Here is a 22,004-nt window from a genome sequence, read left to right as displayed (position 1 = left end):
AGAATGGCATTAACCAATCAGGACAGCGTTCAAGCCTCTCCACCGTTTAAAAGCAGCTGCCTCTGGACTCTACTTCCTCTCTCTAAGCTTTCTCTTGTCCCTGCTCTATCTTCCCTTCCCCCAATTTTCCTCAAGGGAATGCTCCGAATAAAGACGTGTACAGAGAAGGAATTCTCGTTTTTAGTGGCGTTCATTCCTGCCGGACAGGAAGCGCGCCGCAAGGAAATGTTCAAAATCCTTAGTCATCAGAGAAATGCAAATCAAAACAACTCTGAGATTCCATCTTATACAAGTAAGAATGGCCAAGATCAAACACACTGATGATAACTTATGCTGGAGAAGTTGTGGGGTAAAGGGAACACTTCTGCATTTCTGGTGGAAATGGAAGATGGTACAGCCCCTTTGGATGTCAGTGTGGTGGTTTCTCAAAAAATTAGGAAATAACTTTCCTCAAGACCCAGTAATAGCACTTCTGGGTATATATACAAAAAATGCTCAATGGTGCCATAAGGACATGTGCTCAGTTCTGTTCATAACAGCATTGTTTGTCATAGCCAGAATTTGAAACAACCTAAATGCCTCTCGATCAAAGACTGGATAAGGAAACAGTGGTACATTTACACAACAGAAAAAAAATAACGACAGCTTGAATTTTGCAGGAAAATGGATGGAGCTAGAAAACACTATTTTGAGTGAGGTAGCCCAGACAAAGAAAATTATCACATGTACTCACTCATAGGTGGTTTTTAAACATAAAGCAAACTAGCCTACAATCCACAATTCCAGAAAAATTAAACAGCAATGTGTACACTGAGACTTACATAGATCTAATCTACATGGGAAGTAGAGAAAGACAGGATCTCCTGACTAAATTGGGAGCATGGGGACCTTGTGGGAGGGTTAAAGGGGGTAGGGAAGAGGCAGGGAGGGGAGAAGAGAGAAATGTAGAACTCAGCAAAAATTAATAAAAAGTACATTTCTAAAAATATCATCTGGCCATAAAAATATATTAGAAACCAAGAACATTGGAGGGAGATAATAAGGGGGAGAAAATGGCTTTGAGCCTAAAAGGAAAGAAGGTCCAACTGCTCTTGAATGAGTGCTGATAATAACTGCCTCACAAGAAGTTCACAAGAAGAGTTTCTGGGATAGGGTTTATGGAATATTGAAACACACATTTGTCATTTGTGTGTGACTATGAAAGTGTGGGAGAAGGCTGGGAACTAGGCAGGCAGGCAGGCAGGTAGTTGCTATGAGAACTCCTTCAGTCAATAGCCTTTAAGATACCAATCCACTTGGGCATGGTCTCTTACATTATAAATGATTATGTAAAGTGTGTGGTTGCTATCTTGAATCCAGCTCTTGATTCTGGCTGCTAGATTTATTGGATAAAACATCCAGTGAACTGTAGATGTTCATCTGACCTATAAAAGTGCAAGATATTCTTACACTCTAACTTGATATTTTCAAAAGTCACAGATACAATTTGTATTCACATAGTTCAGGATCTGTTACGTTTTACTGGTACAGCCTTCAAAATTCATCATAAAAACATGAACTCAGTGTTGAATGATGAATTTAGAATGAATGAAGATATATTAAGTCAACTCAAACTTTTCTCTCTCATTTGTGTGTGTGTAATTATAGATTTGGGAACATGGGGAGATATGGTACAAATTTTCAATTTTCTTTTGGAAAACGTGTGGATTGTTTTTAATGAAATGTCATAAATCAGTCTGCCATAGCAAGAAGAATTATTTTATTCAGCTACAAAATTAAGCAAAGTTCCATATTTCAGCTATTTATACCCATGAACTGCTGTGTACTAAGGATTTTTTAACTGTTTTTTCCTACTACTCTCCCTTCCTCTCCCCTCCTTCCCCCATGATCCATATGCTCCCAATTTACTAAGATCTTGTCTTTCTCTATGTCCTATACAGAATAGATTTATGAATGTCTCTCTTTGTTTCCTTTTTGTTGTATATGTTCTCTGGCATTGTGAATAGTAGGCTGGTTGTCCTCTGTTTTATATCTAAAGGCCACTTAGGAGTGAGTACATATTATGTTTCTTTCTGAGTCTGGGTTATCTCAGTCTTTTATGATGTTTTCTAGATCCAGAAATTTGCCCATAAATTTCAACATGTAATTATCTTTATCTACTGTGTAGTACTCCATCGTGTAAATATAGCATAATTTCTTTGTCCATTTTTCAGTGGAGAAGATGTTTTCAGGTTCTGGCTGTGAACAAATAATGTTGCTGTGAACACAGTTGAGCACTTGTCCTTGTGGTATGATTGAGCCTCCATTGGGTACATATCCAAAGTGGCATTGCTGAGTTTTAAGATAGGTTGTTTCCTAATTTTCTTTCTACTTTTTTTTTTTAATTTTTGGTTTTCCACGACAAGGTTTCTTTGTAGATTTGGAGCCTGTCCTGGAACTAGCTCTTGTAGACCAGGCTAGGCTAAAAGTCATAGACATCTGTCTCTGACTCCCAAGTGCAGGGATTAAAGGTATGCACCACATCCAGGCAGTTTGCTTTCTAATTTTCTGAGAAATAACTATACTGGTATCCAAAGTAGCTGACTCTGCAACCCCATCAGCAATGGAAGAGTGTTCCCTTAACCCCACATCCTCTCCAGCTTAAGTTGTCATCAGTGTTTTTGATCTTGGCTATTGTTACAGATGTAAGAGGGGAATCCCAGTGTTGTTTGGATTTTCATTTCTCAAATGGCTAAGGAGTTTGGAAATTTCGCTAAGTATCTCTCAGTTATTTTAGATTCATATGTTGAAAGTTCTTTGTTTAGGTCTGTACTCCATTTTAAATTGGATTAGTTGTTCTTTTGATGACCAATTTTTTAATTCTTTGTATGTTTTGAAGATCAGTCTTTTGTCCAATGTGGGGTAGGTGAAGAACTTTTCCCATACCATAGGCTATCTTTTTGTATTGTTGAACATGTCCTTTGTTTTACAGAAACTTTTGTTTCAGTAGGTCCCATTTATTATTTCTCTCAGTGTGTGCTGCTGGGGTTATAATTTGAAAGTGATCTTCTTTGCCAATGTGTTGAAGTGTACTTCTGATGTTCTGTTTTAAATAGTTCAGGGTGTATGACTTTGTTATGGTCTTTGATACATTTGGACTTGAGTTTTGTTCATGATGCTACATGTGGATCTACTTTCATTCTTCCCCACATTAATATTTAGTTACACCAGCACCATTGTTGAATATGCTTTTTTTTTTATTTTATATTTTTTGGTGCTTTGTCAAAAATCAGGAGTAGTAGGTTAGTTGATTGATATTTGAGACTTAGAATCAGTTCCATTAGTCTTCTTGTCTCTTTTTTGCCAACACCAGGATCTCTTTAGTACTGTAGCTCTGTAGTAGCCTGAAGTCAGGGAATGTCACACCTCCAGAAATTATTTTTTATATGTGATTGTTTTGGTTATCCTGAATTTTTTTTTGCTTCTCTATATAAAGTTGAGTGTTTTGATTGTGGGGTCTGTGAAGAATTTTACTGCTACTTACATGGGAATGGTATTGAACTTGTAAAGTGCTTTTGGAAAGGTTTTTACTTTTACTATGTTGATTTGTACCTAACAAGGGCAAGGGACATCTTAACATTCTCTGGTGTCTACTTCAATTTTTTTCTTCATAGATTTAAGTTCTTTTCACACAGTTCTTTCATTTCTTTACTTAGTTATTCCATAATATTTTATATTATTTGTGGCTATTGTTAACCATGATGATTCCATCATATATTAATTCTAGCCATTTTTTTAAAAAAATATTCCTTGTAAACACCTTCTATCTACCTTCCTGATGACCACTTCCAATCTTCTGATAACCGTAATTATACCCCAACTAATAAGGGAACTTTTAAACAAAACATACAAGTAAAATTATGAGCAATTTGACTCTTCATGCCTCTCATATTTCACTTAATTGTATCCTTTGGGCTTAAAAACATTGTTGAAACTTTTAGGATTTTATGGTTCTGGTTTGAGAGCCAAATTGTATTTCTTTTACTGACCCATATTAATGTTTTGAGTGTTTTCAGGGAGATGTTGTTTCTTTACCTATTTCTAGATTCAGAAACAAAGTTCTTTCCTTTGCCTCTGGTTTTAGGACCAATGTTGGAATACCCTTTCTGTAACCCATAGTAGTTCATAAAAGGCTTTATCCATTACTTTGCAGGTTAAAACTAAAATAAAAAGTGGTATCATGATGCTTAAACAGATTGTTGACACTATCAAACTTTTTTCTACACAATAACTGCTGTTGGTTAACTCAATGTAAGTGGCTTAAAATCTTAAAGAATAATTTAAAATAAGCCCCCAGTTTTTTCCTCAGGTCAAAAAGATTATAGTAATATGTGCAAGCTTTATCAGATTGATTACACACAAAGTCTTACTACAATATGAAGCACAAGACATTATGACACTGAATTAATTTATAGAGTTTCAATATAGTATGATTTTTTCTCATGCTTTTGAAAAATACACACATTAACTTTAGAGTCTCTGCATAGGAGGACTCATATGATATATTTGGAGATGATTGTGAAAAAGAATTTACCACAGATTCCACTCACAGGTATCTCTACAGTATGTTCAGTTTTATGTATTTTAAGAGTACTGGGGTCTGCAAAGGCCTTACCACACTGATTTCATTCATATGGTTTCTCTCCAGTATGTGTTCTTTTATGCATTTGAATATTACTCTTAGTTGCAAAGGCCTTACCACACTGATTACATTCATAAAGTTTCTCTCCAGTATGTGTTCTTTTATGGCTTTGAAGTCCACTGTACCATGCAAATGCCTTACCACACTGATTACATTCATAGGGTTTCTCTCCAGTATGTTTTCTTTTATGCAATTGAAGATTACTGTAAGCTTTAAAGGCCTTCTGACACTGATTACGTTCATATGGTTTCTTTCTTGTATGTGTACTTTTATGGTTTTGAAGATTACTGTGTTGTGCAAAAGCCTTACCACACTGATTACATTCATATGGTTTCTCTCCACTACATGTTCTTTTATGGTTTTGAAGATGACTGTGCTGGGCAAGGCCCTTACCACACTGATTACATTCATAGGGTTTCTCTCCACTATGTGTTCTTTTATGCTTTTGAAGATGACTGTGCTGGGCAAAGGCCTTACCACACTGATTACATTCATAGGGTTTCTCTCCAGTATGCATTCTTTTATGCATTTGAAGATTACTCTTAGTTGCAAAGGCCTTACCACACTGATTACATTCATAAAGTTTCTCTCCAGTATGTGTTCTTTTATGCCTTTGAAGACCACTGTACCATGCAAATGCCTTACCACACTGATTACATTCATAGGGTTTTTCTCCAGTTTGTGTTTTTTTATGTGTTTGAAGAACACTGTATTGAGCAAAGGCTTTACTACACTGATTATATTCATAGGGTGTCTCTCTAGTATGTATCCTTTTATTCTTTTGAAGATGACTGTGATCAGCAAAGACATTACTAAGCAGATTACATTCATATGATTTCTCTCCAGTATGTGTTCCTTTATGACTTTGATGAGTTTCATAAAGAACAAAGTCTTTATCATCTTGACTATATTCATAGGGTTTCTCTCCAGTGTGTGTTCTTTTATGCATTTGAAGATGACTGTGATAAGCAAAGGATTTATCACATTGCCTCATTTCACAGGATTTTTCTCTGGTATGTGTTTTCTCATTCCTTAGAAGATGAGTATTATAAGACAAGGCTTTAGCATAGTGAGAATATATTGAAAACTTCTCTCCAGTTTGATTTCTTTCAATCCTGGAAGAATAATTTACACACATAAAAGCTTCACCACATTTAATGCACTATTGAACTTCATACCTATATGAATTAATTTCATATTTTTTTAAATTGTAAAAAGCAATCAAATTTTAAGGTTTTAAAACTGTTTAAAATCATGTTTTGTTCTCTCATTAGGGGTCATTTTGCATCTGGAAAAATATTTGTGATGATAAATTCCTTTGTGTCATGGTTTATCTTTTCATCTATATATAGACCTATATATTTTCTAGGATATTTGTCTAAGATAGGTTTGAAGAGAACTGTACATACTGAGTGCTTTCCAACTTTACTGCATTCATAAACTTTACTACATTGTGAATCATTATACATTTGGTAAGTGAACTAAGACACCTGGAAGTATAGGCACAGACTTAGAAATCATGGGGTTTTTTGGGTAATGTAAGTTTGTATCTATGTATTAACAATTATGGTAGAAAATAAATTAACTTTGTATTCTTGGATAAAATTCAACATGCATACTCTACTTGTTCTTAATTGTTCTTAAGGAGAGGCATACTAAATCTTTCCATATCCCCATGCTCATACACTGCTGACAAGAGCCCCTCCACCCTTGACTCTAACAGCTGCTTTCACTAAACAGCACAGTCACAAAAAGTATATGAGTAATACAAAACTTACCACAGGCTATTGTTTTAGTAGAAAGTTTTGCAGCTATATTCATCATCACTGAAATGTGTATACATTTTCTGTTATGAGTAGCAAGAAACCAATGGACAGGCAGATCTACAACACAGCTCTCATGGTGTTATGAATCAAATGGTGATATCTGTATAAACATTGCTTCCTTGACTTTTTATTAAATGAATGCCTTGCAAATGCAATTCACATACAGGAAATTGAGGTATATGGATTTGTGAGGATTTAATAACCATCAATGTATTTAAAGCTGTGCTTATTTACCCTATTGCTTTTGTTTAAAAGTTCCAGAACACATTTCAAACTCATCAGAGGCACATTGTTATGAACTTGCACAAGAGAATTACCTTGCATGTCTTCCACAAGATTGACTATGTTCTTCAGTGTTATGGTTTTCCCAAATGTATCCTAAAACACAGGACTGAAAGATGTATGTTATATCATTTAACAATGTGCAACATTTAGCTTATTATCTTAATTGCACCTAAGAACTATGACTTTGTTATTCACCTCATTCTTCTTCTTTCTAAGACAAATTACAGAACAAAATCATTTAACCAAGGAAAAGTTGTTTCTCTATTTTGAAACATGAAAGAAGTTCATTTTTACCTATAGTAGTGAGGCTTCTGAAGGTCTCCAGCATCACATCTTTGTAGAGATTCCTCTGGGAAGGATTCAGCAAATCCAACTCTTCCTCAGTGAAATTGATATGCACATCATCATAGGTCACACTGCCTTTAAAAATATATCACACGAGTACAATGTAAACATGACAGTGGCAACATCTGAAAAGCATACTTCTTTGAAAGCAAAGTTGTATGATTCTGGTGTTCCCCATTCTTATTCCATGACATAGGTAGTCACTTTAGAAGAAAATGGAAAAAGAGAGGCAATTCTGTCATTTCTCTACACTTTTGATGGGATTTCACCTTCTATAAGCAGTTTCTATTAACAGGGAGAGAAAAAGAAAGAAAGATCAACAGTACATTATACACATGAGAAAATTATATGAAAAATTACAGACCACAGAAAGGAAAAGAAAGATGGACAAACTGGGTGTATTGATGTATTAACCACAACACTCAGAAAACAGAGATGGATATATTTGTCTCTGAGTTGAATTCTAATCAAGTCTATGCCATCAGGTCCAGGAGAGGTGGTAGTACACAATAAGACCCTGTCTCCATTGCAAAACTCAATGAAAATAAGAGCAGGATAGAAAGAACTGAAAAGCTTTTTATTGAAGTTCCTTCAAAGAGTTGTTTTCACTCCAGTTCTGAATTCATCTTCCAGACCCCTAAAGTACCCTAATATAAACTGTAATACCAATAACATTTTGTAGAAAAAGAACTGCCTATATAAAACTGTTACCAGTGGACAGATGAAAACAATAGAAATATAAATATTGGTCATAAATAATCAACACAGAGCTGGAGAGAGGGCAGAGTAATACAGTGCTCTTCCTGATCTTGAATGGAGGTGGACACATTTGCCAGTACTTACATGGAGATCACAACTTTCCATTTTCCATGGTCAGGATTTCTGAGATCCTTTGATCACTCTGATGACCAGGTATCCATATGATGCATATCCATGCAGACATAGAAAATCATCATATTGACTTTTAAAAAATGAAAGCAAGCATAACAAGCAGGAAAAAGTTCATGCAACTGCAATTTAATGACTCAAAATACTCAGGCAGTATTAATGTTATCAATCCATGGCATCCTGGGAACCAGAGTGATACCTTCTGTCAAATTTTAAAACTCAAGATAAGCATGAAGCTCAGCACAGCAGCATATACTGACATGAACAAAACCTACATGTCAGGGCCATCATCCAATAACATAAAAACAAATAAAGTCAGGAATTATGCCTCCCTTTACTTTCAGAAATTGAAAGCCACACAGTTACTCAGATAAGCAAACAAAACAATTAAAACAGCAGGTTACCAAACTCCCGAGCACTGAATAACAACTGTTTCTGCTATGTTTTATGTGATTTAGAGATTGAGCCTATAATGATGACAAAAGCATTTCACTATAAGTAGGAAGTTGGCTGATTAATGTCAAACACAACCCAGTAGATATAAATGTCAGGAAATTACTTGAGGGTACTGAGACTCATAGCATACAATGAGGAATTTCATCTAGAAAGGCTTTTCCTAGTAAAGATGCACAGAAAATCGAAAGAAAATCACCCAGGAGAGAAACTTTTTCAAATACATGATATTTTCTGGGAGGTTGTTCATTAAGTCAAGTACATTGTGAACCCAGTCACTATTGGTTCATGGTCAACACTGGAAAAAGATGCATTTAGTCACTTCAATGATTCACATTTAATGATGCTTGAAGAAGGATGCTTAAAAGAAATACAACACCAGCTCAGAATTGAGCAATAAATGTTTATTCATTTAGGGATGGACTCACAAAGTAGAATCCTATGCTCAAACAGAGATCAGAATCTGAATCACGCAGCCAGAAAAGAGGCCAAACTCATGCTCTGCATTGGCAAATATAGTATAAGATGTCACATCCCAATGGGCAGGAAACCACTGGCTGTAAGACTTTCTACAGCACCTCCCCATCTTGTTTAAATAAGAGAGTTCTAAGCCCTTTACAAAGTTATATACAATAAAAAAATATTCAATAATTATTCTAACCTAACTAGTTTAATTCTTGTTTAATAAATAATTTGGACAAGTCTTGAGAGGAAAGTAACTATAACTATCTAGGCTTCAACCACATTGACTCTGAGAATGGAAATATTACTTGATTAAACAGGAAGTGCAATCAAGGAACTTTAAAAATGTGCAACAAATTACAGAAACACCTGGCTACCTGGGCAATCATGCAAAGTCTCATTTGCAATGTTTAAGGGACTAACTTTTGCTAAGACCTAGAATAACTGACAGATCATTTTCAGAGGTAGGGAATTTCTCAAAACCATCTTACCCTGTCTTGGAAAGATTTAACAGACTTGCTTATCCATTTTTGGATACCATGTATCTTGTCAGTGGTTGAGGTGTGAGCATGTATTTGCCCAAAAGACAGTTTTACCAAGAAAAAAACAAGCTCCAAGTGGAGTATTTTCGGTACTCAAATTTTCTGGGCCATAGATCAATGCTACCAGGAGCAATAGTGCCTCACTTCAACAGAACTCTCAAGTTATTTAAATGCCATATTCTACTGTTCTTTGAAGTGATTAAAGATTACCTATTTATGCAGAATATAATCTCTACTTATGTTAAGAACCGATTATTCTAACTATAAGTGTGACAAACATAGATGACTATTGATCTATAATTCTTAATACATATATAACTTAATGACTAAGAATTCATATTAGAATATTATACAACAACCAACTTGCAACTAATGAGGACAATGACCTCAAAATGTAAACAATGTATAAGTATCTTTATCAGTGGTAAAAATGTACATTGCAATATGATAAATATAATTCAATATATAAAATGTTTTATGCAGAAAACACAAACCGAGAACCGGCTGGATATGCAAAACCTAGGTAAACGAATGGAGACTACAGAATCAAGCATAACCAATAGAATACAAAAGATAGAAAAACGAATCTCAGATTCTGAGGCTACCATAGAGAAAATAAAGGCTCTGGTCAAAGAAAACGGCAAATCCAACAAATTCTCTTCACAAAACATTCAAGAAATCTGGGACACAAAAAAAAAAGCCCAAATCTAAGAATAATAGGGATTGAAGAAGGAGAAGAACTGCAGATCAAAGGCCCAGAAAAGATATTCAACAAAATTATAGAAGAAAACTTTCCCAATCTAAAAAACGATATTCCTATGAAGGTTCAAGAAGCATACAGAACACTGAATAGACTGGATCAAAAAAAAAAAACCATCCCCTCGCCATATAATAACCAAAACACAAAACATACAGATTAAAGAAAGAATATTAAGAGCTGCAAAGGTAAAAGGTCAAGTAACTTATAAAGGTACACCTATCAGACTTACACCAGACTTCTCTATGGAAACCATGAAAGCCAGAAGATCATGGATAGAGGTACTGCAGAAACTAAGAGACCATGGATGCAAACCCAAACTACTATACCCAGCCAAGCTATCATTCACTATCAATGGAGAAAACAAAATATTCCAAGATAAAAACAAATTTAAACAATATGTAGCCACAAATCCAGCCTTACAGAAAGTAATAGAAGGAAAATCGCAACCCAAGGAATCCAACATTGCCATCACTGCCTACAATAACCCAGACATCTAGCAACCCTTCACAACCACAACTCAAAGAAGAGAAACACTCAAACTCTACTACACACACACACACACACAAAAATAATAACTGGAATCAACAACCACTGGTCATTAATATCACTTAATATTAATGGACTCAACTCACCTTAGGCACAGACTAAGAGATTGTATATGAAAACAGGATCCGACATTCTCTGTTTACAAGAAACACACCTCAACCACAAAGATAGACATCTACTCAGAGTAAAGGGTTGGGAAAAGGTTTTCCAAGCAAATGGACCTAAGAAACAAGTAGGTGGGGCCATTCTAATATCTAACAAAATTGACTTCAAACTAAAATCAATCAGAAAGAAGGAGATGGACATTTCATACTCATAACAGGAAAATTCATAAGGAGGAAGTCTCAATTCTGAATATCTATGCCCGAAATATAAAAACACCCACTTATGTAAAAGAAAAACTTTTAGAACTCAAGGCAGTCATCAAACCACACACATTAATAGTAGGAGACTTCAACTCACCTCTCTCACCAATGGACAGGTCAATCAAACAGAAACTCAACAGAGAAATAAGAGAATTACTAGAGGTAATGAATCAAATGGACTTAACAGATATCTATAGAACATTCCACCCAAATAGGAAGGAATATACCTTCTTCTCTGCAGCTCATGGAACCTTCTCGAAAATTGACCATATACGTGGTAACAAAGCAAACTTCCACAGATACAAAAAAATATTAGTAACCACCTGTGTCTTGTCAGATCACCACGGAATAAAGTTAGAATTCAATAACAATTCGAACACCATAAAGCCTACAAACACGTGGAAGTTGAACAGTCAACTACTGAATCATCCCTGGGTCAAGGAAGAAATAAAGAGATTAAAGTCTTCCTTGAATTTAATGAAAATAAAGACACAACATACTCAAACCTATGGGACAAAATGAAAGCAGTGCTAAGAGGAAAGTTCATGGCACTAAGTGCCCAATTAAAGAAAACGGAGAAAGCACATATTTGAGACTTAACAGCACACCTGAAAGCTCTGAAAAAAAAAAAGCAACAGACTCTCCCAAGAGGAGTAGAAGACTGGAAATGATCAAACTGAGGGCTGAAATCAACAAAATAGAAACACAGGAAACAATCCAAAAAAAATCAATGAAACAAACAGTTGGTTCTTGGAGAAAATCAACAAGATTGACAAACCACTAGCCAATCTAATCAAACGGCAGAGAGGGAACACTCAAATTAATAAGATCAGAAATGAAAAGGGGGACATAACAACAGACACAGAGGAAATTCAGAGAATCATTAGATCTTACTACGAAAGTTTATATGCCACAAAGTTGGAAAATGTACAAGAAATGGATTGGGTTTTAGATAAATACCAAGACCAGGTGAACAATCTAAATAGACCTGTTAGTCGTGAAGAATTAGAAGCTGTTATCAAAAACCTGCCGACCAAAAAAAGCCCAGGGCCAGATGGTTTCAATGGAGAATTCTACCAGAACTTCCAAGAAGAGCTGATACCTACACTCCTTAAGGTATTTCACAATATAGAAACAGAAGAGTCATTGCCAAACTCTTTTTATGAAGCTACAGTTATCCTGATACCAAAACCATATAAAGACACAACCAAGAAAGAGAATTACAGGCCAATCTCACTCATGAACATTGACGGAAAAATTCTCAACAAAATCCTGACAAACCGAATCCAAGAACACATTAGAAAAATTATCCATTATGATCAAGTAGGCTTCATTCCAGAGAGGCAGGGCTTGTTCAACATACGCAAATCTGTCAATGTAATCCATCATATAAATAAACTGAAAGAAAAAAAAATATGATCATCTCATTAGATGCTGAAAAAGCATTTGACAAAATCCAACATCCCTTTATGATAAAGGTGTTGAAGAGATTGGGGATACAAGGATCATACCTAAATATAATTAAAGCTATTTACAGCAAGCCAACAGCTAACATCAAACTGAATGGAGAGAAACTCAAAGCCATTCCATTGAAATCAGGAACAAGACAAGGCTGTCCACTCTCCCCATACCTCTTCAATATAGTGCTAGAAGTTCTAGCAATAGCAATACGACAACATAAGGGGATCAAGGGTATTTGAATTGGAAAGGAAGAAGTTAAACTCTCGTTATTTGCAGACGATATGATACTATACATGAGCGACCCCAAAAACTCTACCAAAGAACTCCTACAGCTGATAAACACCTTTAGTAATGTGGCAGGATACAAGATAAACTCCAAAAAACCAGTTGCCCTCCTATACACAAAGGATAAAGAAGCAGGGAGGGAAATCAGAGAAACTTCACCTTTCACGATAGCCACAAATAGCATAAAATATCTTGGGATAACTCTGACCAAGAAAGTGAAAGACCTATTTGACAAGAACTTTAAGTCTTTGAAGAAAGAAATTGAGGAGGATACCAGAAAATGGAATGATCTCCCTTACTCTTGGATTGGGAGGATCAACATAGTAAAAATGGCAATTCTACCAAAAGCAATCTATAGATTCAATGCAATCCTCATCAAAATCCCATCAAACTTCTTCACAGACCTTGAGAGAACAATAATCAAGTTTATATGGCAAAACAAAAAACCCAGGATAGCCAACACAATCCTATACAATAAAAGTACTTCCGGAGGCATTATCATCCCTGACTTCAAACTCTATTACACAGCTACAGTATTGAAAACAGCTTGGTATTGGCATAAGAACAGAGAAGTTGACTTATGGAATCGAATAGAAGACCCAGATATTAACCCACAAAACTATGAACACTTGATTTTCGACAAGGGGGCTAAAGGTATGCAATGGAAGAAGGAAAGCATCTTTAACAAATAGTGCTGGCATAACTGGATGTCAACCTGTAGAAGAATGAAAGTAGATTCATATATATCACTAAGCACAAAAAATCAAGTCCAAATGGATTAAAGACTTCAACATTAATCTGACCACTTTGAACCAGATAGAAGAGAAAGTGGGAAGTAGTCTACAAGACATAGGCACAGGAGACCACTTCCTAGGTAGAACCCCAGTAGCACAGACAATAAGAGAATCAATGAATAAATGGGACCTCCTGAAACTGAGAAGCTTCTGTAAAGCAAAGGACACCGTCAGTAAGACAAAAAGGCTTCCTTCTGACTGGGAGAAGATCTTCACCAACCCCTCATCAGATAAAGGCCTGATCTCCAAAATATACAAAGAACTCAAGAAACTAGACATTAAAACTCTAATTAACTCAATTAAAAAAAATGGGGTGCTGATCTGAACAGAGAATTCTCAACAGAAGAACTTCGAATGGCCAAAAGACACTTGAGGTCATGCTCAACATCCTTAGCGATCAGGGAAATGCAAATCAAAACAACTATGAGATACCATTTTACACCTGTCAGATTAGCTAAATCTAATGATAGCCTATGCTGGAGAGGATGTGGAAAGAGGGGAACTCTCCTCCATTGTTGGTGGGAATGCAAACTTGTGCAGCCACTGTGGAAATCAGTGTGGCGGTTTCTCAGGAAACTAGGAGTCAACCTCCCTCAAGACCTAGAAATTCCACTCTTGGGAATATACCCAAGAGATGCCCTATCATACCACAAAAGCATTTGTTCAACTATGTTCATAGCAGCACTATTTGTAATAGCCAGAACCTGGAAACAGCCTAGGTGCCCCTCAATAGAAGAATGGTTAAAGAAGGTGTGGAACATATACACATTAGAGTTTTACTTAGCGGTAAAAAACAATGACATCTTGAATTTTGCATGCAAATGGATGGAAATAGAAAACGCTTTACTGAGTGAGGTAAGCCAGACCCAAAAAGAGGAATATGGTATGTATTCACTCATAAGTGGATCTAGCCATAATTAAAGGTCTCTGAGCCTATTATTCGTGATCCTAGAGAAGCTAAATAAGAACGTGAACCTGAAGAAAATCATGTAGTTATCCTCCTGGAGATTGGAAATAGACAAGAGTGCCAGGTAACCTCGGGTGCATGGGGGGAGGGAGGGTTTTTGGAAGGGGAGAGGGTTAGAGAGAAGAGAGTAGGGGAGGAATGGGGAAAGCTCGGGGGACTGGGATGGGGTGAGGGATGAAGGATGGATATGGGATCAGGGAAGAACATATCACAACTAAGAGAGTCATTTTAGGGTTTACAAGAGACTTGATTATAAATGGGATCCCAGGTCCAAGGAGGGACCCCTAGATTGTTCTCTGGACAGAGGAGAGGGTGCCTGAACCGTCCTTGGCCCATAACCATACTGATGAATATTTTGCTTATCACCATAGATCCTTCATCTGACGATGGATGGAGATAGAGACATAGACCCACATTGGAACACTGGATTTAACTCCCTAGGTCCAAACGAGAAGCAGAAGGAAAGAGAACATGAGCAAAGAAGGCAAGACCAGAGGGAACCTTCATCCGACGATGGATGGCGATACAGACGGAGACCCACATTGGAGCACCGGACTGAGCCCTCCAAGGTCCAAATGAGAAGCAGAAGGAAGAACATGAAAAAGGAAATCAGGACCGCGAGGGGTGCGATTACTCACTGATACAAGGGGACTGACCTAATGAGAATTCACCAAGGCCAGTTGAACTAGGACTGAAGGAGCACGTGATCCAACCAGATTCTCAGAATAATGCCGGATTCTCTGAATGTGGCTGGCCCGAAGTCTTTCTGAAAAGCCACTGACAATGACACTGGGACTTGTTTCCTCTGCATATACTGGATTTTTGGGATCCAGTCTGTTTGGATACTCACCTTCCTGGACCTGGAGGGAGGGGGGAGGAACTTGAACTTCCCATGGGGCAGGAAACCCTGACTGCTCTTAAGGATGGATAGGGAGGAGGAGAGGGAGTGGGGGGAGTGGGAGGGTGTTGGGAGGAGCTGCGGAAATGGATACTTTTATAATTTAATAAACTTTGAAAAAAATGTTTTAAGCAGTGGGAGAAGCATGAATGCATACTATATTCAATATAATTTCATATTATATCAATATACAGCAATCTATACAAATGCAATTGCCTATAAATTATAACTCACAAGCATTCACTCTATTACTCACTATTATTACTGTGTATAAGCTCACACTAATCTATTATTCCATCCAATTTTCCCATTTTTTTCTAAGAGATCCCTGAACCTATAAAATTTTCCTCTTCAACCCGCAATCCTATACCAATTATAATCAACCCCTAAATGTTGTACTTAACCCTGAGGACAAACTTTGTTTGGAGAGGGGATGTCATCTTTTAGAATTACTTCCAGCTTTCATGGGGGCGATGTTCTTTCTAAGGAAACCTGCGAAAGTAAAATGATGGTTAAGTTTCAAGAGTACTGTTTGGTATAATTGCAAATAGTCTCTAAGAATTTGGTAAGGGTTTTCTCAGCTTCCTATTAGGAGGTCTGTCCAGAACATTGTAAAAAGTGCACCATTTCAGCTAACCAAGTTGGAACCATCTTGAGCAGCTGGTACTCAAAACAGATCTTGTAGTAGCACCATCATCATCATGACGTAATATCAACCAGGTTGAGTTGTTGTGGGGCCCCAAATTCTTCCTGGAAACTTCAAAAATTTCTGTAGGAAAATTGATTGTTCATTGTGGAAAACTTAAATATTATTTATATAGACATATACAGACATATATATTCAATGGCATGTACAATAGAGACAAAAATAGATATGAAGAAAAGTGAAAATTTTTCTAAATTCTTTTTTCTTTCTGTCCCATGCTCCTGACATGAGACAGAAACTCTGAAATTTTATTTTAACAACATGCTTGGATGTATAGAGGGACAAAGCCAGTTTACACCTCTATATACTCCTAAATATATATCCACCTAAAAAAGCATCCAATGAAATGATAGGATAAAAGTGTAGATTACTGAATCTACTCTAAAAAGAAAAGGGGCATATAAATGTATGGTGAGATAAAAGGGTAGATCTTTAAAATTAATTTTTAAAAGTAACTACTTATTTATATATTTTACATTGATATAGATATGGATGCTTTATTTTGAAACTAATTTGACATTTTTGTTAAAACATATTGTTATATTCTTACTCAAGATATTTTACCTAATACAACTCACTTAAACATGTAATGAAAATTTCTAGTCCTTGAAAGTTATTATTCTAAACAAATTAGGATATAAAGTACTGCAAGTTAGTATTCTGTTACTTATTGCAATTGAAATTATGCTCAAGTTAGGTATGTTTTTAACATTATACAGAATTTTATTAGATGATTCAAATAAACATACTTTAGAGAAAATGATTACTGAAGTAAAGCAAACTTTGTCTCCTTGGGTATTAAAAATTACTTCTGAAAATATACAAAAAGGAAATTATATTAATTATACAGCATATAAAATACTTTTCCAAAAATTTGAGCCCAAAAGTTAAAAATTAGGAGAGATTATTTGTGGAATCTTAATAATTTTCAGAAATTGCTGCAAGACATTGACCATCTATATCCCACTGTTGGAGTAAAAAATTCAAAACAGTAATTAGAAACAAATTATAAAAGGTGACAAGGACTTAAATAGTCAAAGGGAATTATCGTCTAAAGCAGAGAAAAAATTGGTTTGGTGGAAATAAAATTATAGTAGGCACATACGGATTGTTTGGACCTGATGTTTGGTTACATTCAAGACTTTTTTTTATATAGGCTTTCTTTTTAGCTTTGGAATGTGTACTGGTACTAGCTCTTGTAGACCAGGCTGGCCTCAAACTTCACCTCCCTCTGTCTCCCAAGTGCTGGGATTAAAGGAATGAGTCACCACTTCATGGTCTTCATTCTAGACATTTTACTCTCTATGCATTCCCCTATAGGAATTTTACTGCAGAGGAAATATATTAACTTAAAAGTCAATATTTTTAAGATGTAAACAGACTAAAAGCTATAAAGTTATGTGGAAAAAAACTGAGTTGATTTTAAAAAGAATATTGAAACTTCATCTATTAGCAAGAATTGACCAGGGTTAAACTGTAGTATGTTTTACTAATGTCAAAATTGAATCATAATGGACAGAAAGTAAACACTGGCAAAGAGTTTGCAGTAATTTCTTAGGAGAGATTAGCAACAAATTTCCCTTTTACCATATTAATTAATAATCATAATGATCATCTGGAGTCATGTCAAACTTAAAGGAAGCCCTTTGAGGTCAAGCATGCCTGCTGTGCTTCTTCCAGTAACACTGAGGGCTGTGAGTAACATCTGTGTTAGCCAACAGAAAAAGCATTTTGCCCAGTTGAAAGAGTCCATTTTTTCTATTAAGATTTGTGCTAGTGTAGGCCAGCCAGGGGCACTCCTTGTTAGTGATTAGAAGCTGCTTAGCTGAATCAGATAATGCACAGGTTTGAGCTGCCTCCAAGCACAGTGCAGGAAGTGGTGAGCTGACTGTACTGCTTTTTATCTGCCTTTTGACTGTATTTAGTATATATGCTTGCTGAGAAATAAACTCAGGCTGTTTTCTATTGACCTTTCATCCTCTCAGTCTAATCTAGGATTCTGTCTTCATTTCTCTTAATTTAACTTTTCCTTAGCCTCAACATCCCCTCCAAGGGAACCCCTAGATGTATTTTGCTAGAATGACCAAATGGGGTATCCTGTCTCTATAAGTCCTCAGACTGAATGTTGTTTCTACAAACACTCAATCCTCAGCTCCTCTCTCCTCCCACCTTATATTCCTCTCTCTGCCCAGGCATGCCACTTCCTATCTGCAACTCCTTAGTGATAGGATTAAAGATTTGAGACACCAGCATTTGACTGTACAACAAACTAGTGTGACTACTGGGATTAAAGGTGTCTGTCAGTATTGTCTGGGGTGTAAGGCTGGCCATGGCATCTGTTTTACATTATGATCTTCAGGCAAGCTTTATTATTAAAGTATAAATAAAAAATAAAATAAAGTAATTAGAAGCAAGCATCTGAGATCAAGAAGAGAAGAGTAAAATTGATTATCACCAAAGAGTATATGAAATATTCTGGGTAGAAATTGGTGAAAGTCCATCATTTTCAAAAACAATGAATAATATAATTAAATTATGGTTCACAAAATCAACAATATAGATGACATCATTGACAAAACAAGACACAAACACAAATCTACACACACACACACACACACACAAATTGTTTCTTAAGGAAGAACTACAAGATTCTAATCAAAATCAATTCCCAAGAAATCACTGGCCTTCAAGCATCCTGTACACTCCAGTTCTCTCCTTTACCAATAATGGAAAATATGTTTGGTGAAAAGGACTGTTTCACCAAAATTTATAATATTCACTTGAAGTCTTTTGATGTTTTTACTTTACAGAAAATAGTTTTGATTACTGAAAGCATCTCATTCTCTTATGATGAGGAAAATGATGTCTGTTAGGATCACTTACCATGTTGATTCCTACAATTAGTGATTGAATCCAAGTCTGCATCACAGTGAGGAAATGAAAACTTTTTAAATGAAATTTCAAGAGAAGAGATTTTTTTTATTAATTTATAAAAGTTTCCACTTCTGTCCCTCCTCCCAATACCCTCCCACTACGCCCACTCCCTCTCCTCCTTCCTCTCCAGTCCTAAAAGCAGTCAGATTTATAAAGAATCAGTGTACATGGAAAGCAACTTAATTTACTCCGACTGTTTTATAAGTTCCAAGCACTTTTGAAAATGAGGCTACTGCTATATTTTGTGTATGTTTGTATATGATAGAGAATATCTTACATACACACACACACATATGTATGTGTATGTATACATGGTATACACATACATACATACATACATACAGGTGACTTACGGAAAGGGAGGTTGTCAGATCTGCTGAATTGGGAATAGTAGAAGTTTTTTAACCTACCCACATGCATGTAGGTATTTGAACTCAGGTCATCCACAAAAAGACTATGTGCTGAGTCACCTACCCAGATACATAAAACCTTTTAACCAATAGGTCAAGTGTTTCTCAGATTAATAAAAACAAGAAAAACAAAATCTAAAGAAAAAATGATCCTTATGAAGATGATCATAAAAATTATGATTTTGTGTAAGGTAAGTTTCCGCCATTGAATGAACACAAATAGCTTTGCCCAACAATTTATAACTGACAGCTGATAACAAACCAATATTCACAATGGAAACACTCAGAAGGCTCAAGGGATTATGCATTGATAATACCAACACTTTAAGTAGCAAAGATTCAAATATGAAGATAGAAACAACTGGAAAACCAGGCAATGGAAAGAGGCAGGCATCTAAGGAGAAAAAAAAGCAGTCTTTCAACAAAAAATTTGCAAAAAACAATAATGACCTGATAAAATTAGAAATTTTCTGAATAAAATTAATGAAGGTCTGTCATTTAAGATAATCAATAATATATTTAGATTACAGTTAGATTACAGAAAACATAGTATACCCACTTATGTAATATGACTTCTATACTTTCCACAATGATACATAAATCAAAAAGGTACACAATTATTCTGAAAGAATTAAGGGGAAGGAAATAAAAAGGCAAAAGCAGAGACAGAAATATATAGTCAGCTTTTAATCAAAAGACCAGAGAAAACTTAGGCAAGGAAAAGTGTAATCTTGACCAATGTCACCCAGCTACCTTTGATTATGTGTACAAAAATTAAATAAACAGAAACTGCACAACTTTCACAGTTATCTCGAAGTGGCCCTTAATCTGTTGTTTCTGACCTCCAGTTACTGATCTGTCTTCCAAAGACAAAAACCTCAAGATACTGATGTTCTCTTAGCAAACAGAGGAGATCTCTTGTGATGGCTCCCCATCCCTTTGTGCTTTCTTCTGGTTTCAGATAAATGCTGCTCCACTGATGCCCAATCCCAAACAACCTAGGAAAAATGATATAAGGAGCAGTGGGGGAAGCAGGTGGTTGGAGATTCGTGCCTGAGCAGTGGGCCTGGGGCCTTTGGGGAGGCTGGGAGCGAGACCAGGGGGTTCAGAGGACTATGGGAACAGTCTGCCCAAAGAGCCCCAGTCCTGTGCCACCTCCACCCTCCCAGCCCCCCCCCCCCACTATAGGCTCCGGGTCCCCCTGGGAAGTCCCTGGCAGCCAGGAGGAGGAGGAAGAGCCTGGACTGGTTGAGTTGAACCCCAGGAACAGCATCATTGAGGGTGCAGAGCTAGAAGTGATCAAAGCTTCAGGGAGTCAGCAAGATAGAGGAAGAGGCTAAGAAGTTAAAGGAGCTACAAAATGAGGTAGAAGAAGCCCATGAATAAGAGTACAGCCCCAGGCAATGCTGGCTCAGTGATCACTTCTCTTGAGGAGAAGATGCAGGCTGATGCCAGTTCCATCTATGTTGTCAATGTGGACAATGGTGCAACAGCAGAAGAGCAGGAAGCTCACTTTCATGGCTGTGGTTCTGTCGACTGTGTTACTACAGTCTGTGACAAATTCAGTGGCCTTGCCAAAGGGTTTGCATATATAGAACTCTTAGACAAAGAGTCAGTGAGGACTTCCCTGGCTTTAGATGATTCCCTGTTTAGAGGGAGACAGACCAAGGTGATTCCCTTCAGCACAACAGATGGATTTCCCATGTGCCCAATACAGTGGCCAGACTTCCAATTACAACAGCTCCCAGTCTCGATTCTACAGTGGTTTTAACAGCAGGCCGTGGGACCAAGTCTTCAGGGGCTAGGCTAGAGCAACATCATGGTATTACACTTACTAAAAAAAGTATTAGAAGGAGAGAGAGGGCAAAAAGAGGAAAGAAGAGGAAAAAATAAAAGAAAGAAAAACACAACATAACCTTGATGGAAGAGATATTTTTTTAAAAAGATATACTGCCCATCAAAATCCCAGCAAAATTCTTCAAAGACCTCAAAAGAACAGTACTCAACTTCATTTGGAAAAGCAAAAAACCCAGGATAGCCAAAACAAAACTATGCAATAAAAGGACTTTTGGATGCAACACAATCCTTGACTTCAAACTCTACTACAGAGCTATAGTACTGAAAACAGCCTGGTACTGGCATAAGAACAGACAGGAGGACAAATGGAACTGAATAGAAGACCCAGATATTAATCCACACAACTTCAAACACCTGATCTTTGCTAAAGAATCAAAAAATATCAAATGGAAAAAAAAGCACATTTAACACATGGTGATGGCATAACTGGATATCAACATGTAGAAAAATGAAACTAGACCCATATCTATCACCATGCACAAAACTCAAGTCCAAATGGATTAAAGACCTCAACATAAAGACAGCCACACTGAACCTTA

The 22,004-nt window shown here is 36.5% G+C and overlaps 1 protein-coding gene and 1 pseudogene across 1 annotated transcript; one reads left to right on the top strand and one right to left on the bottom strand.

Annotated features, from left to right (window-relative positions):
* Nucleotides 1-4,664: 4,664 nt before the first annotated feature.
* LOC125401747 (uncharacterized) lies at nucleotides 4,665-8,313 on the bottom strand. Its single transcript, XM_087902232.1, has 4 exons — nucleotides 8,301-8,313; nucleotides 7,087-7,212; nucleotides 6,825-6,885; nucleotides 4,665-5,796 (listed from the first exon to the last, which is right to left on the bottom strand). The coding sequence occupies exons 1-4, from the start codon at nucleotides 8,311-8,313 to the stop codon at nucleotides 4,665-4,667; spliced, it is 1,332 nt and encodes a 443-aa protein (XP_087758358.1).
* Nucleotides 8,314-20,723: 12,410 nt separating this feature from the next.
* On the top strand, nucleotides 20,724-21,446 carry LOC148117607 (polyadenylate-binding protein 2 pseudogene; annotated as a pseudogene).
* The last annotated feature ends 558 nt before the right edge of the window (nucleotides 21,447-22,004 follow it).

The sequence above is a fragment of the Myodes glareolus genome, chromosome 27 (assembly GCF_982192425.1).
Source record: "Myodes glareolus chromosome 27, mMyoGla1.1, whole genome shotgun sequence".
Classification (NCBI taxonomy): Eukaryota; Metazoa; Chordata; class Mammalia; order Rodentia; family Cricetidae; genus Myodes; species Myodes glareolus.
This window is presented reverse-complemented; position numbering and strand designations above follow the sequence as displayed.

Bases quoted from the DNA above. Each gene is read 5' to 3' on its own strand.
- LOC125401747 (XM_087902232.1), bottom strand. The intron at 6,886-7,086 runs GTAAAAATGAAC...CCTGTGTTTTAG, and splicing joins CAGAAGCCTCACTACTATAG to GATACATTTGGGAAAACCAT. The intron at 5,797-6,824 runs GTAATTCTCTTG...TTATTCTTCCAG, and splicing joins TCTTGTGGAAGACATGCAAG to GATTGAAAGAAATCAAACTG.